At 42.0% G+C, this 16,176-nt stretch overlaps 2 protein-coding genes across 4 annotated transcripts in view; both read right to left on the bottom strand.

The window, feature by feature from the left end:
* Positions 1 to 245: 245 nt before the first annotated feature.
* LOC139761980 (protein D2-like) lies at positions 246 to 10,014 on the bottom strand. Of its 3 annotated transcripts, none has more exons than XM_071686740.1 (5): positions 9,993 to 10,014; positions 2,900 to 2,971; positions 2,070 to 2,193; positions 1,719 to 1,856; positions 246 to 1,086 (listed from the first exon to the last, which is right to left on the bottom strand). In XM_071686740.1, the coding sequence occupies exons 2-5, from the start codon at positions 2,957 to 2,959 to the stop codon at positions 869 to 871; spliced, it is 540 nt and encodes a 179-aa protein (XP_071542841.1). In that variant the 5' UTR covers positions 2,960 to 2,971; positions 9,993 to 10,014; the 3' UTR covers positions 246 to 868. The 3 variants fall into 3 exon arrangements, with proteins under 3 accessions (XP_071542841.1, XP_071542839.1, XP_071542840.1); XM_071686738.1 differs by lacking the exon at positions 9,993 to 10,014 and adding an exon at positions 3,787 to 3,869; XM_071686739.1 differs by lacking the exon at positions 9,993 to 10,014 and adding an exon at positions 3,664 to 3,684.
* Positions 10,015 to 10,178: 164 nt separating this feature from the next.
* LOC139761982 (neural proliferation differentiation and control protein 1) overlaps positions 10,179 to 16,176 on the bottom strand; it is a 76,554-nt gene continuing 70,556 nt past the window's right edge. The window contains exon 4 of the mRNA XM_071686741.1: positions 10,179 to 15,144. Coding sequence (XP_071542842.1) covers positions 15,010 to 15,144 — 135 coding nt within the window. The 3' untranslated portion in view covers positions 10,179 to 15,009. The remainder of the gene's footprint in view (positions 15,145 to 16,176) is intronic.

Raw genomic sequence — 16,176 nt, 5'->3', positions numbered from 1 at the left:
ATATATATATATATATATATATATATATATATATATATATATATATATATATATATATAACAGAAACACAACTGAGAATGTTTAATATCTCGCAAAGGATGTACTTTGAAGAGCTGAATGAAAAAAAGGAACAAATATTATGAAATAAGTGATGGGATACCAGTTGTTGCAGGAAACCACGAGATGTGTGGGATCTAAGCGTAAGCAAATGACATCTGTAAACAGTAGGGAGCCGAAGAAGGACATTTCATCACCATTTTTATTCAGAGCCACCTTAGTACAATGCAAACACTGGGAGATTTATATGGGCTATGCTAGATACATTACTGGATTGAAGGGACAAGATGGAAAGGAACATCTGGGAAAGTGAGGTTCATATTGACCTCAGTGAAATACATGAAGATAGCGTTCGTATAAGACGAGCCGAGAGGATCATAAGCAACAGCTAAGGACATCTCAAAGTTAGTGAGGTTAATATGACAGGATTTAAGATAGCTTTTAAGACAGGCAATAAAGAGAGTATTACAAAATGTCGTCAACATTATGGCAAAACAGATATAGTGATTTATCCAGTTATAGTTGGCAACGCTTCAGTGGCGGTTGCTCCAGCTGCCGCCTTGGACTGTTCCAGCTGCCGCCTTGGACTGTTCCAGTGTTCCAACTGCCGCTTTGCACTGTTCCAGTGTTCCAACTGCCGCTTTGCACTGTTCCAGTGTTCCAACTGCCGCTTTGCACTGTTCCAGTGTTCCAACTGCCGCTTTGCACTGTTCCAGTGTTCCAACTGCCGCTTTGCACTGTTCCAGTGTTCCAGCTGCCGCATTGCACTGTTGAAGTGTTCCAGCTGACCTGGGATGGTGTTCAAGCTGGCTTAGTAACGCAGGCCCAGCTGGCGGTGCAGCACGTCACAGGTGGAATCATATTCGGCCCGGTAGAAGTTACCAGCTACCAACTGGAGTTTGTACTTGGCAGCGAAGTTCTTGATGCTGAAGTACTTCCTGCCGTCAGCTTGGGTGTTCGGGATGACAGGTTCATCGCAAGTGAGGCGAGTGGGTTGTTTATAGACCAGATACACATAGCGGTGCAGGCCTGAGGAAGATGGAACACTGTATGACGTCACCTCACGGTTCACAGACCACCTTCGCTACACAATAACACCGGCAGAGTCAAGCATTACCTTCATCCGACCCATGATATAGAATCTAGGGTTCGAACCGATGTTAACCCCGCAGACCCCTGGTGGTAATCATGCTACACCACAAAGTGTTTGTACATTGTACGTCCCCTTCCCATTCTCTCTAACCACTTCTATATCTCCCTAAAACATATGCTCTGACCATTATCCTTCCTTGTCTAATTCTTACTTTATTTTCAGAACAATATCTATGCCCCCTCTCAATGTTTAACAATAGTTGGCCCCTTTTCGAATAATCAATTTCCCTTCTGTGCCTCAGCTGTGTTGTCTGTCCCTCACTACTTCCTTCCAGCCCTCATTCCTCGCTTCCTTGGCTGCTCTTTCAACTTTTCTGTCCTCCTCAAACTCGTCTCGCGACTCCTGTTTCTACCCGAGTCCAGCCATTGCTTGCCTCTTTCCTACACCCCCCGCCACTCACTCTTACCTCCTCTATACCTCCTCCATCATCTTTACTGGTTCTCTGGCCCTGTCTACCGCTCCCCTAACCCTTGTCCCGCACTCTTCGCTCGCTCTTCCTCCATCTTACCAGTTCCCTTGGGAGGGCCGGAGCCCACGAAGTGAGTGAGGATGTCCCCGCGGGCGACGTCGCAGCCCGGAATGTTCACCACCAGCCAGTGCATCACCTCCCGGAACTTGGGTTCAAGAGGACTCGGGGCGTCCGGGTCTGGAACCAGGCATGACAGTCATGAGGCAGAGTCGAGACTCGACTAAAAAGAACGAACAAATGATAAACAAATCCACGGGAGTAAATCTCATACAAGCCGTGCAGACGATCAGCTACATATGGGAACAGGTAAGAAGCCATAGCTATATAATGTCTCCTTCGGAGATGTGGTGGTGTCACACAGGCAGCAGACATGATGCAAGCATTACTCACCAGTCATGCAGAGGGTGTAGAGTGCTTCCTCCTCCACAGTCCAGGCCAGGTGCGTGGGTGGGGCTACAACTTGAGTGGGCGTGAGGACTCTCCCAGACGCTACCTCGGCCTCCCCATACCGCACCTGATCAAGGAAGTCAAGCGTCAACACCAGTGATACCCACACACACACACACACACACACACACACACACACACACACACACACACACACACACACACACACACCCCATACCACACACACACACACACACACACACACACACACACACACACACACACACACCCCATACCACACACACCACACACACACACACACCCCCCCCACACACACACACCACACACACACACACACACACACCACACACACACACCACACACACACCACACACACACACACACACACATCAGGGGGACATCTGGCCCAGCAACAGTGAATGATGTCACAATACCCGAGATATTTTCATATCTTTTAGATTTGTGATGATGTGTTACCAGTAATCATTGTGTGTGTGCGTGTGTGTGTGTGTGTGTGTGTGTGTGTGTGTGTGTGTGTGTGTGTGTGTGTGTGTGTGTGTTGTAAACGGAGTCTTTTAAGATATTTCTGCACAGAAATCAGCGGTAATAATATAAGAAATCGAGTTACCTGTGAAAGTAAAACGCAGAGAGAGAGAGAGAGAGAGAGAGAGAGAGAGAGAGAGAGAGAGAGAGAGAGAGAGAGAGAGAGAGAGAGAGAGAGAGAGACCTAATTTAGAAAAATGTAAAACGTGAGCGAGAGTAACAGACCGTCTTACTGAAGGAAGGAAGGGAGGAAGGAGAGTCGGGCTCACCTGCAGGAGCTCTGGGGGCGGCGCCTCCAACACGTCAGGTACAACCTTGTGTTCCTCCATCTTCACCGGTACCTGCACAAGTAACCTGGGGTTAGTGTACCTGCACAAGTAACCTGGGGTTAGTGTACCTGCACAAGTAACCTGGGGTTAGTGTACCTGCACAAGTAACCTGGGGTTAGTGTACCTGCACAAGTAACCTGGGGTTAGTGTACCTGCATAAGTAACCTGGGGTTAGTGTACCTGCACAAGTAACCTGGGGTTAGTGTACCTGCACAAGTAACCTGGGGTTAGTGTACCTGCACAAGTAACCTGGGGTTAATGTACCTGCACAAGTAACCTGGGGTTAGTGTACCTGCACAAGTAACCTGGGGTTAGTGTACCTGCACAAGTAACCTGGGGTTAGTGTACTTGTACAAGTAACCTGGGGTTAGTGTACTTGTACAAGTAACCTGGGGTTAGTGTACCTGCACAAGTAACCTGGGGTTAGTGTACTTGTACAAGTAACCTGGGGTTAGTGTACCTGCACAAGTAACCTGGGGTTAGTGTACCTGCACAAGTAACCTGGGGTTAGTGTACCTGTACAAGGCTGGTCTCAATTGCATATGATAGGTCGCCTAGCCTGCTGTACCTGGTCCTTCGATAACCTGTATTCAGCGCCCTTGTACTCTTGTACTTCCTGTCACGTTACCTCCCCTTGTCACATTAGTACTTCTAATCAGACCACTACATTCCCATCACATGGTTACCTATTGTTACACCGTTACCTCACCAGTGGTGTTATACTAGTAACCTAGTGTTACACCATGTACCCATGTCCCGTCCACTAGCCCGTATGTTCTCCTCACTACGCTAGTGAACAGCCCGTGAATGACGCGGCGATGAATAACCTGTGAATGGTCAAGTGAGGTGGTGGCCAGGGAGGATTGGCTAGTGAAGCGTCCTGTGAGGAACTGACGGGTGAGGTGGGTGACGGCGTCATCCGAGGTGCCATCCCAAACTAGAGCGATATCGTATCTTATCTCTCCCGTGACCCTGAAAGTGGAGCGAACAAAGACGGTCACACCCAGGCATTGTTCTGCACAAGGTCGCTGCTCAACACGTCCCCTACCTGACGCCCTCCCCTGTCCAACACCTCTCCTACCTGACGCCCTCCCCTGTCCAACACCTCTCCTACCTGACGCCCTCCCCTGTCCAACACGTCCCCTACCTGACGCCCTCCCCTGTCCAACACGTCCCCTACCTGACGCCCTCCCCTGTCCAACACGTCCCCTACCTGACGCTCTCCCCTGTCCAACACGTCCCCTACCTGACGCCCTCCCCTGTCCAACACGTCCCCTACCTGACGCCCTCCATGTCCAACACGTCCCCTACCTGACGCCCTCCATGTCCAACACGTCCCCTACCTGACGCCCTCCATGTCCAACACCTCCCCTACCTGACGCCCTCCATGTCCAACACCTCCCCTACCTGACGCCCTCCATGTCCAACACCTCCCCTACCTGACGCCCTCCATGTCCAACACGTCCCCTACCTGACGCCCTCCCCTGTCCAACACGTCCCCTACCTGACGCCCTCCCCTGTCCAATATGTCCCTTCCCCACCACCTCACCAACTAGACACGTCACTATCCATCTCACTGCACCATGCACAACACTCCGGGGCATCGCTATCTCCCCTTTTCAAAAAACCTGTCATCCATAAACACGAAAAAAAAGTTGACTTCCGTATTTTCCGAAATTCCCGAGAGGTTCACGACGGTACGACCCTTGAGCACGACGGTACGACCCTTGAACACGACGGGTTTGATCACTGAGCACGACAGTGCGATCACTGAGTACGACGGCACGACCCTTGAACACGACGAGTAAGGCCCTTGAGCACGAAGGTACGACCCTTGCTTACGACGGTACGACCCTTGACCATGATGGCATAACTCTTGGGCATGAAGGGCTTATATAATACGTGCCATTGTGCATCTCTTATCACATCCATTAATCTAACTTGATACTCAAAAGTCGGGTGTCGTGAACCGGGGGTCCACTGAGGATGGTGTCACAGTGAACAAAGTGAATATAGACAACTGAACCCGGAGATAATAGGCCTCCAGGTCACTGGAATGAGGCCACGAGAAAATTCTAATCACTAAATAGAATGAGTAATATGGAGAAAGGAAGAAAATGTGAACATCCTCGTGTTCAAGTGTTACATACGTGGGTGATATTGTGAGTTACACACATTATGAGGAAAGTTAAGTCCGTTAAGCGAAGGGCGTGTAAAGGGACGACGAATGCGTTTTTCGAGTTGAACGTGTTTGAGGTGGACGTTCATTTCCTTATCAGAGATAATGTGCTATCTTACCTTCACATTGTCTCCATATCTCCCTCATTGTCGATCTCCATAGGGAGGCAGACACTGTTCTTGCTAAGTCTCTCTTTCCTCATAAAGTGTTACTTTATTACCTCATTTTAAGATCGACTGACCTGAAACTTGGTTCTTGGTTTGTACTTTTAGTTGATTCGCCAGAAACGTGTTACATTTTCTGTAATTAAACATTAAAAAAAAAAAAAAATGTGAAACGGTAAATTGACTCAAAAAAAGAAATATTCCGAGCTGTTTACTTGATGGTTCTTGTGTGGTTAATATCCCACATGCCTACTACACATTCTGTGTACATTTAGTTTTTGGGCCCATTTTTTCCCCGGCAGCACTTCACATGGTAATGCTGTAGCTTGGCATAGAGGCGTCTTACGATGAGTTCCACAAACATGTTGTCTTGAATCTTCCTTAAAACACCCCAGATGAATCTTGGCACCGAGGCACTTAAGGGTAATATGGAGGGAGACACTACCACATGCCCTGGCAAAACGATGGCTCCTTCAGCGTTTACGATATCAAATAAAATTTACTTACAAACTACTTATATCGATATTGAATACAAAATACAAACTACTTGCATCGAAATGATACAATATACTTACAAACTACTTATATCGATATTGAATACAAAATACAAACTACTTGTATCGAAATGATACAATATACTTACAAACTACTTATATGAACTTTAAAAGAAGTCACCAACAACGGGTGGAGGGATGATAATGCTACGGTTGTCAAAGTTCGAAATATCCTCAGAATATTTCGTGCCATGGTTTGTGAAGCCTTCCAAATGGTCTTAATATTTGTTGGTAACTAAAAAGAAAAGCTGCCAAGAATCTCTGTTCCTACTTCAACAACAGGAACAAACAGCAGCGCTTAATGCATTGCGAGGCTTGATAATGCAACAACTGCGCAACAGATTCTGTGTCCCTGAGGGCCATGTACAGTGCAGCTGTTACGGTGCACCACGTATAGTGCAGCTGTTACGGTGCACCACGTACAATGCAGCTGTTACTGTGCATCACGTACAGTGCAGCTGTTACTGTGCACCACGTACAGTGCAGCTGTTACGGTGCACCACGTATAGTGCAGCTGTTACGGTGCACCACGTATAGTGCAGCTGTTACTGTGCACCGCGTACAGTGCAACTGTTACTGTGCACCGCGTACAGTGCAGCTGTTACTGTGCACCGCGTACAGTGCAGCTGTTACTGTGCACCGCGTACAGTGCAGCTGTTACTGTGCATCACGTACAGTGCAGCTGTTACTGTGCACCACGTACAGTGCAACTGTTACTGTGCACTGCGTACAGTGCAGCTGTTACTGTGCATCACGTACAGTGCACCACGTACAGTGCAGCTGATACAGTGCACCACGCACAGTGCAGCTGATACAGTGCACCACGTACAGTGCAGCTGTTACTGTGCACTACGTACAGTGCAACTGTTACTGTGCACCACGTACAGTGAACCACGTACAGTGCAGCAGTTGATGTACAGCTGTCACTATGACACAGCCACTGTACACGTACAACAGCAGAGTAGTTCATCTGGTTCAGAATATTTCTTCTCTGTAATTCCTGTACTTGTTCCCGTCTGTTTACCTCTTCGTTCCATGGCTGTTCTGGTCAGATATTCAACTCCGGGTCAAACTGAACGACTCAACGGTACATCACAGTGGAGAACATATTATCAGAACCGACTGATTGTCATAGAGCGGTGGCTGCACTCCGTAACACTATTTCATTTTTTTTTAAGTTCTTCATAAACTATGAATACGTTTAAACATGGTGGCTCCCCCGGGGCAAGCGTCTGGGAGAGAAGAGGTCCCAAAGTGACAGGAAACACGGCAACGAATGATAGGATAAATTGTTAAAAGTTATACTTTTTGATATCTGAGATATTGCTTATTGGTATCTTTAAAATTCACAACTCCCTCCTCCCCTCCAGCTCCATCTAAGACTCTGGAAATTTAGTCCCACAGCTCACGCCCTTGGGCGGCTGGTGTGAAAGCTGGCTATAGTGTTATATCTTCCAGTAAGTACACAGCTGTATCTTCAGTTCTTCCAACACTGTAGAGAAGGGCCGAATATTTTGGTTTACTCTAGTCATCGCCAATATTATACTTCAAATATCGAACTAATCAATATTCGGTTCGTCCTTCGGCGATCACATTTGTCAAAACTTTAAATATTCACAAGTGTTGAGGAGAGGCAGTCCTTTCCTCTGTAATAGTTTACCTTTAAAATTATTTCTCCCACTTCATATTTCACAGAAAACTAAACTTTAATGGTATACTATGGTAGTAATTAACTACAGAGAAACACTAAACAGTTTAAATGTGGCAATATTATACTTCTCAGCTTAACCGTGGTCTTTGATAATGTTATATCTTTTACAGTATTTGAAGCAGAAAATGAGAGATAATCGACAGAGGTGAGAATAGATTTAATGGCGAGTAAAAGTTTGGGTACTTTTTTCTCAACACACACACACACACACACACACACCTGCCTCAAGGCGCACTACGCTACAGTTAAATACGTGCCTCTGGGTACTGGGAACTGGATGTCACTGACAACAACCCATGCCAAGCTGTTGGACAGGGGTAATATAATGTGAGAATATATGTGTGATCGTTGGAATATATGTGTGATCGATGAAAAATATGTGTGATCGATGAAATATATTTGATAACTGGTAAGAAAGTGTTAATTATTTATCGGCTGATGAATATCGGTTGACGGTGGTAGGTCTTAACCACCCTGGCAATCAGTTGAAGGCCTGATATATAATGGTAAGAGTCTTTCTAAACGGGGAAGTGGACTGCACACACTCACATGTATACTTCACTGGGCTCTAAATGTGGTCTTGTTGCTGGAGTGCCCAAGGCGGTTAACTTTCTACAACACTGTACAAAACTTACATCAAGATCATGCCTACTACAGCAAGATCATGCCTACTACAGCAAGATCATGCCTACTACATCAAGATCATGCCTAATACATCAAGATCATGCCTACTACATCAAGATCATGCCTACTACAGCAAGATCATGCCTACTACAGCAAGATCATGCCTACTACATCAAGATCATGCCTACTACAGCAATATGCAACAATGAAGAATATGCAGATTTCACATGAATACCTTACGAAGGAAAAAAAAAAGCTATGCTGAACAGAATAACTATAAGGGAAGTGGAGGAAATCAACGCATACGAAAATAAATGTAAAATACGGACGAATATGTCACAGATTTACCATATTATCAACAGCGCAAAGAACCACCAGACTCACAAACGGCAAAAGCAAAGGCAATCAACAAGGACTAACCTTTGGTAGCCACAGTTATGGTTAAGGTAAACAAGAGCTGGGTTCTCCAACACGTAAAGACGCATTTGATAAGGACAATGGTCCTTCCAATTCTTAAATACACAAATCACCAAACTACGACTCGGGGGAACATAAATGACTTCCAAGGAGGAGGGCCAGAGTTGGCCATTTATATATCTCATGGCATCTGTATTATAGTTATGGGTTTTATCTCCCAAGTAGGCACCCCTTCTTTCTTCCCCGGTACATGAGAGTTGGTTTAACCTTAAAATTATCTTTAACATTTGAAGACTTGAGTGGCTGGTTAGTCAGAACTAGACCAGCCTAAATGAACAGAGCAGCCGGTTGGCCTGGTTACCAGAAAGAGCAGCTGGTTGGCTTGGTTATCAGTACCTAGCTACTGGATTCGAAGAATTAAAACACTAAAAATGAATATGTTCTAAAACAATGCTGTAGGAACTACGTTTTGTGATATAGTACATAACGGAAAAAACATTACCTGAACTCGTGCTTTTCTTATGAATACGTGTAGTTACAACCACAGTATTTTCACTTACAAGACAGGTTGTCCTTATTCCCGGGTTATACTGAAAATAATTTTTGGAAAATTCATAACATATAATCTGACTCATATGAGTTGCCTATATATATATATATATATATATATATATATATATATATATATATATATATATATATATATATATATATATATATATTTATACCTCGCAAACGCGGGAGACAGCGACAAAGTATAAAAAAAAAAAAATATATATATATATATATATATATATATATATATATATATCATAAATTATGTGCTTTATTAAGGCTTATAAAAGCATTAATAGATAATTATTTAGTTAATAAGAAATATCGTTTAAAACTTCAGAATATAACTTGATTTTAAAAGGAATCTCGACCGATGGCCATCTCAACGAGGCATATTTCTTCCCTTTACTTATTAGCAAAAGTTGTGAATGATTAAACAATTAGCCTGAGTTTTTCTTCAAATGTTACATCCGTACCAGGTTCAGCAGGTCATACAATGCCAAAATTAACGTTAATGTAGATAGTTTGATTTCTAGTAAGTACGACGTTTTTAAACTCGGATTTTCCTTCGTCCGGTGTCTAGCGTAAATCTCATTAATCTTATATCATGTTCTCTCTACGTCTTAAGACAACTTTGGTCACATATCCTTTTTGAAGGGTTTTCAAGTTGAGATGTGAACATCATCCATGCAAGGCTACAAATACATTGTTCCTCTGTCCTTGTTAATACAGGTACAGCAAGTACACTTACCTCTGTCCTTGTTAATACAGATACAGCAAGTACACTTACCTCTGTCCTTGTTAATACAGGTACAGCAAGTACACTTACCTCTGTTCTTGTTGACACAGCTGCAGGATGAAGTACAAGTGTGTGTGCCTGTGTGTGCGTTTTTTACCTATGTTTATGTAATCATTACCATATATGTGCACACACATTCATGTGTGTTCATTCATAAGCAGTTTTTCAATGGGCTGCGCCCTTTCCCTTGTGTTTAGGTATAATAAAACTCAGTAATGGAACTGAAACTTGATTCATATATTACCACACATCTGGTCAGGTAGTAGTACACAGTATAACTGGTTCACTTCGGTAAATGTTCCCTTCACAACTCAGCAGTGCTGCCAGTACTGCAGAAATAATGATATATATATTTTCTTTCTCCTTATATTGTAGATAATTGTATCAATATAATCAGATGGTTAGGAATGACAGATGTTGGACGAAACAATGTTTCGTGGGAATAGGTCAATGATAGGTGTATTGGGATTTAGTCTGTGAGATTACTATATTCCTACGCTCAAGATTTTGTATATAAATATATGATATGAAAGAAAAAAAAAATTAAGTGGAAAATACCTTAAACGATTGCGTTCATGTGATACATGTGTGACGTCAGAGTTTGTTATGATTTTCTCTCAGGTATTTTACTTTAGCCAAAAACCAACTGGAGACTTTAGGACTTGTTTGACTCGTACTAGCAACAGAGAGCAAGTTTATCATCGGCAACTTTAAAAAAAAAAATCCCTAAAAGTGGTTCATGAACGGAATATAAAATATTTAACCCCTGAGTCACTGGGCGCCGCTATGCTGGTTTTAGGCAACGCGGCACCGTAACTCAAAATTTTACTGGTTACAGAGTGGCGGAGGAAGTGTTGGCTTCTCGGCGCTGGGTCGTGCGTTAGTGTGAGCTCAGCACACGGCAAACTTGTCATGAGTTCACCCGAGGAATAACTACAGAGGAGTAGTAGTTTGATCATTTAGCTACACAAGACAACACCATACAGAGCCGCAGGCCAACGCCAGCCGTACGATTCGCCTTACCTTCTGCCAGCACTTGTCTTGCATGTAACCCAGAATGTCGTACAGCACTGCTGACTATAATATATAATAAGACACTGTATAATTATATATCTTGTCTTGTTATCGTGTTATATGGAGATCAACTGTCAGGTTTATTTCTAACGAAGCCAACACTTCCCCAGATTTGGTTAGCTATTATGAATTACTTTTAAGGCTTGACTATCCTTTTTATTTTTGTTTTAATATACAATCTGATACAGCAAAAATATATATTTATTCCCGGGAAGCTAACTAGACTCTCCTTAATACTAAATCACACAACACTAATTCCTGTATATATATATTTATATGTATATTTGATAATACTGAACATACAGTGTAAAGACAATCAAGGCATGCAATAAATATCTTTTTTTTATTTGTAACCGTAATTATATGTCTATTTAACCTCTTTGCTAAACATAACACAACACTGATCATATTTCAGGATGTATTCTGAAAAGCACTGAAAGAGGTGCTTTTTTTTTTTTTTATTTTTTACATTTTTGTTTATATTTTATCGTTTCAAATGTAGATTTCCCTTCAAGGCTTTATACCCCGTTCTCTGTAGAAATGAGCGATTTACCTTTAGAAAACGTACGGTAAATCAACCTATTATTTTATCAATACCCTGAATGACTTTAAGAAAGTTTGTCTTTTTTCATTTATTTTTCTTCTGGTCAGCCCCTGAAATACGAAGACCCCTCCCCTGAAGAGCCTTACAGACTTAAGTTGGCTTTCCATACAGCTAAATACTCTTACTGTCATACCCAGAGGCATCATCTCATTCTGTATCACCCAGACTGTATCCTGTACCCAAACATTTCCTCGCTAGTAACCAAGAGCCTCTAGGTCGGGGTGACAGGTTTACAAATATCTTTTAATCTACTTCATGTTGACTTCCTAGGCTATTAAATCCGACTAGGAAAGGCTAGCCTTCTAGGCTATTAAATCCGACTAGGTGTTTCCTAGGAAAGGCTAGCCTCCTAGGCTATTAAATCCGACCAGGTGAGGAAAACTAGAGACTAGTTTCTAGTTTGCTTGCTTTGGCTTCGGCCCTGAAGTTTATACTAGACATTGTGAAAGAGATTTGTTCGCTGGAAGTAAGCCTAGTATTGTGGTTTCACAATCACACATAACAAGACAGGAGACAATGTATCCTAACTTTTACCATGTATTTTCATTTTTTTTTTTCTCTAATATCCGTTGTCAACATATTTCTTCAAATATTGCCCATAAGAGAAGAATGTCTGAATTTATATGACCTTCCTTTTTTCAAACGTGGTTCAAATGCTGTAAGCAGTACTCGTGTGTAGTTCAGTATTTCTCTCTCTGATTTAGTTTTAAGGATGGAAATGAGTTTAGATCCTGATTGTTGGAACATTATAAGGTACTTTCCACACTCTGTATACCTGCTAATATGGTGAATTAAATCTGATACATGACAATGTCTTCCGAAACTCTCACGGATATCTTACGTTGAACACATAAGGATACTGCCCAGGGCCAGAAGTATTGGTTCGTATATTGGTAAAGTTCACGTCTTCCCAAAGCCAATATTCTAATACTTACAAGGATATTATTTTCCTGCAACGTTCTGTGCATCTGTGTGAATTCCTGATGAGCGATTACCCAGATCTCAAGTGACAACAGATATATAAAGTCACACGAACTAATTCTACTCGAGACAAGGCTGGGAATATTAGGTGACCAGGACATGGTCCACCTGGCTTCGTGCAGCCAGGAGGGATGTCCCCCAACACACTGCGCAGACCAACTACAAAATACATAACCATTAAACAATATATTCCTTTCGTAAGTTCATTATAAGACGCAAGGACAACATAATGTGAGTAAAATCCATATTACTTGGTCTAGAGGTGAATAATCCCTGTAGTTTTGTTTACAAATCCAAGACAACAGCTGATGGTGAACATATTTGAAGTATCTAGCAATATATATATATATATATATATATATATATATATATATATATATATATATATATATATATATATATATATATATATATATTCTACAGGTAAGGACAAATTTCATCACACGTCTGGAAGTAAATCTGTCCACCACTTCGTTAGGTTTGGTTCCTGCAACTCATACTTTCCTCTGAACATCTACAGGGCAACCATTGCAGTGAGTTTCTCCAGATATTGTTCACGCGTTCTTGCGTTACGGGAGCAGTTTTTATGAACGTATCAGGTTGGTTATTTGGGTTTGAGGCTCATGAACTGCCAAGGATTGGTTATCTCAGGCTCGCAGTATATCAAGTCACGACCAACGATCGAAATACCTTGTCTATTATCTTCAGGCGTTCACGAGAATTCCAAGACCATCCATGCTCGTGTTGCATAAAGTCCCTGATGTTCAGTCTTTGGTGGGTTGGTCATAATCTCATAATTAGTAAAATAATATTCTAACACTTTAATCTCCCTCAGGTTGATGATTATCCTGTAGCATCTAGTAAACTGATCTGTGTGTGTGTGTGTGTGTGTGTGTGTGTGTGTGAACACAACGTGAATGGGATTTGTGTGATAACCTAACCTAACCTACCAGTCTGGTTGATCTCTAAGTGGAAGCTGGCAGGGTGGAGCTCATGATGCTGTCTCACGTTTGGTCGACTGGGTGCAAATCAGGTGACACATAGGAAGATGTTCTGTATCGTAGAGACTTAATGTCTTTACTGTGTTCGAGTATCTTTGTTGAAGCCTCAAGGTTCATCACGAGGTGCCTTCAACATGATGGGACATTCAAGATGGAGAGGGAACTATGTGTTTCTGCAACTACATCTCTTGCATCAAGACTTGCTCAGGTCTTACTGGATATGTCCGGGCAATATGTGCAGTGAGAGGTGTCCATAGCAGTCTTGGAATCATCTTGAACATCTTAAGAAGGAGTTCAAGAACTTTTGTCTGTTGTTTTTGTACCTTGATGTCGTCAACAACTCTGGCAATCAACAGATGACCCCAAAAATCACGTTATTACCCGGTTATATTCCTCATGATGCGCTCAACTTAGGTAACTCACTGATATATGAACACATAGCACACAAACTCCCTCATGACATGTATGTGTTCATATGTAAACATGGGTTGCCAAAAACGAACAACTGACAGAAATACTTCCATGATCTGTAATGAAATATCTAAATCTATCTACCTATATATATATATATATATATATATATATATATATATATATATATATATATATATATATATATATTAATAAATGATTATCATAATTGCATGAAGCGAGAGAAAATTGAAACTAATATAAATGATCACCTCTTGTTTCACAGATAGCGACAGATACCAGGCCTTATTATGGTCTTATCCTAAAGTGAAACATATGAATGTTGACATAATAAAGTCTCAGGGTGGTGAGGAACCAGTGTGTTGACAGAGCTGCCTGACGTCACCTCATAATTAGGGTTCTACATTCTGATGCTGTACTGATGTAGTTCTAAGTTCATCTACCATAACACTACGCTCCAGTACTGTTATTAGCTACACTATCTTTCCTGTTATCAAACTAGCTATGTTTCTTATCAATGCCACGTATATATTATATTAAGGAATGTTACTTTTATACTTTGGTTTTAACCTGAAGGATTTTAACAAAACCTAAACTTGTTAAAATTTGTTCATGGGTATGAGGGACAATAGGTTTATATATTGGGTTTATATATGCATAGTTCCTTCTAGGGTTGGTCCTTGCTAGGCAACTTATATATATGTATATATATATATATAGGGTCATCATACATATGTAGAATAATTCCTTTGTGTAAGAGCTTATCAGTTTATCAGGTATTATCTCAAGGTATAAAGTTCCACATTGAACATTTTCTAACGTTCTTGCCCCACACTCCCAAGCGTTTGCTCTGGTGTCTGTAAAATTCTGTTTCGTTTTATTCCAATTTGTTTTTTCCTCCTCGGCGGATTTCACACATTTGTAGTCAGTCTTCTGACCAAGTTGGTCTTGCTGTTCATTGGTCCTTCTGTTCCACCTCTTCCTCCTCGTCCTCCTCTGCTTCCTGTTCCTCTTGCTCCTTTCTCATTGAGGGAGTGGCAGGGGTAGGGTCATCGTGGAACAGAGGATTCTTCACTTCCATCTCACCAGTCTGTGGAAAAGGGAACCAGTTAGTATCATAAGAAGGCCTGAGCAACAGGATGTCTGTTCCATAAATACGATTCACAGGACAGATAAATGGACGGGTCCAAGACGGTATGTACCCAAGCTCTGCCTGCGTTATCTCTGTTACCCCGACACACACACACGCCTTTGTTCTGGGCCACGTCAACTTATAATCTCAATGAAATCTTAATTATCAATTACCATAAAAAGTAATCGTAATAACTGAATTAAATACTTGTTTTTATATACATTAAGGTATCCATGGGCATCATTCTGACCATGGGGACACATGAGATGAAAAGCAGCTTCTTAATTACCACATCAATGTTGTAGACTAGTATGTGTATACGAGCACTGATCTGTCTGCCAGTTGATCACCAGTGGCGCGCCATCATCAGCTGCCACAACCCTTCCTCAACCATTGCCACTTATGATACCATACGGACCTCCACACGTACAAAGGAGCTTCCCCCACTTTTTTCACTTTGTATATACAAGATGGTTCCTCATGTGCGACCAATTTCTCTATTCACATCACCCCAAGAATTGTTGACGGTCTGTCTCACTTAAGTCTTCACTGACACAACCAAAAGAAAAAAATAACTACGTAGATTTCTGGCAGCGATATGTATTTTAGGATCGAGTCACTTATAACTCTTCGGAGTTTTAAAAGTAGCGCAGAAATGGCCTTTTGGGCTGAGGTAGTCGTCCTCAGACTTCAGACGCACAGGTTACCCTCAGAGTGGGAAGGGCGTACATCAAGCAGTCAACCTTCAAGATCTTCCATTGTGACTGAAGCTGTGGATAACTGAAAGAAGGGAGCGAAAGGAGACTCACAGTGAGAGCTACAGCGTTCGCAAATGACTGCGTAGTGACAGAGGAAAGAGAGAAACAGATTCTGAAGAAGTATTAGAGAAACAACACATTGTTGTAAGTAATAAATGGATATATATATATATATATATATATATATATATATATATATATATATATATATATATATATATATATATATATA

Source organism: Panulirus ornatus, chromosome 42, assembly GCF_036320965.1.
Source record: "Panulirus ornatus isolate Po-2019 chromosome 42, ASM3632096v1, whole genome shotgun sequence".
NCBI lineage: Eukaryota > Metazoa > Arthropoda > Malacostraca > Decapoda > Palinuridae > Panulirus > Panulirus ornatus.
Note: the sequence above shows the minus strand (reverse complement) of the source record. Positions and strands in the feature narration are given on the sequence as shown.

What these genes read in the sequence shown, in the direction of transcription:
- LOC139761980 (XM_071686740.1), bottom strand. Translation starts at nt 2,959, where the DNA reads ATGGAGGAACACAAGGTTGTACCTGACGTGTTGGAGGCGCCGCCCCCA. An exon ending in CTACACCCTCTGCATGACTG is followed by an intron (nt 1,857 to 2,069) that starts GTGAGTAATGCT and finishes GCCTGGTTCCAG; the next exon opens with ACCCGGACGCCCCGAGTCCT. An exon ending in CGGCCCTCCCAAGGGAACTG is followed by an intron (nt 1,087 to 1,718) that starts GTAAGATGGAGG and finishes CATCTTCCTCAG; the next exon opens with GCCTGCACCGCTATGTGTAT.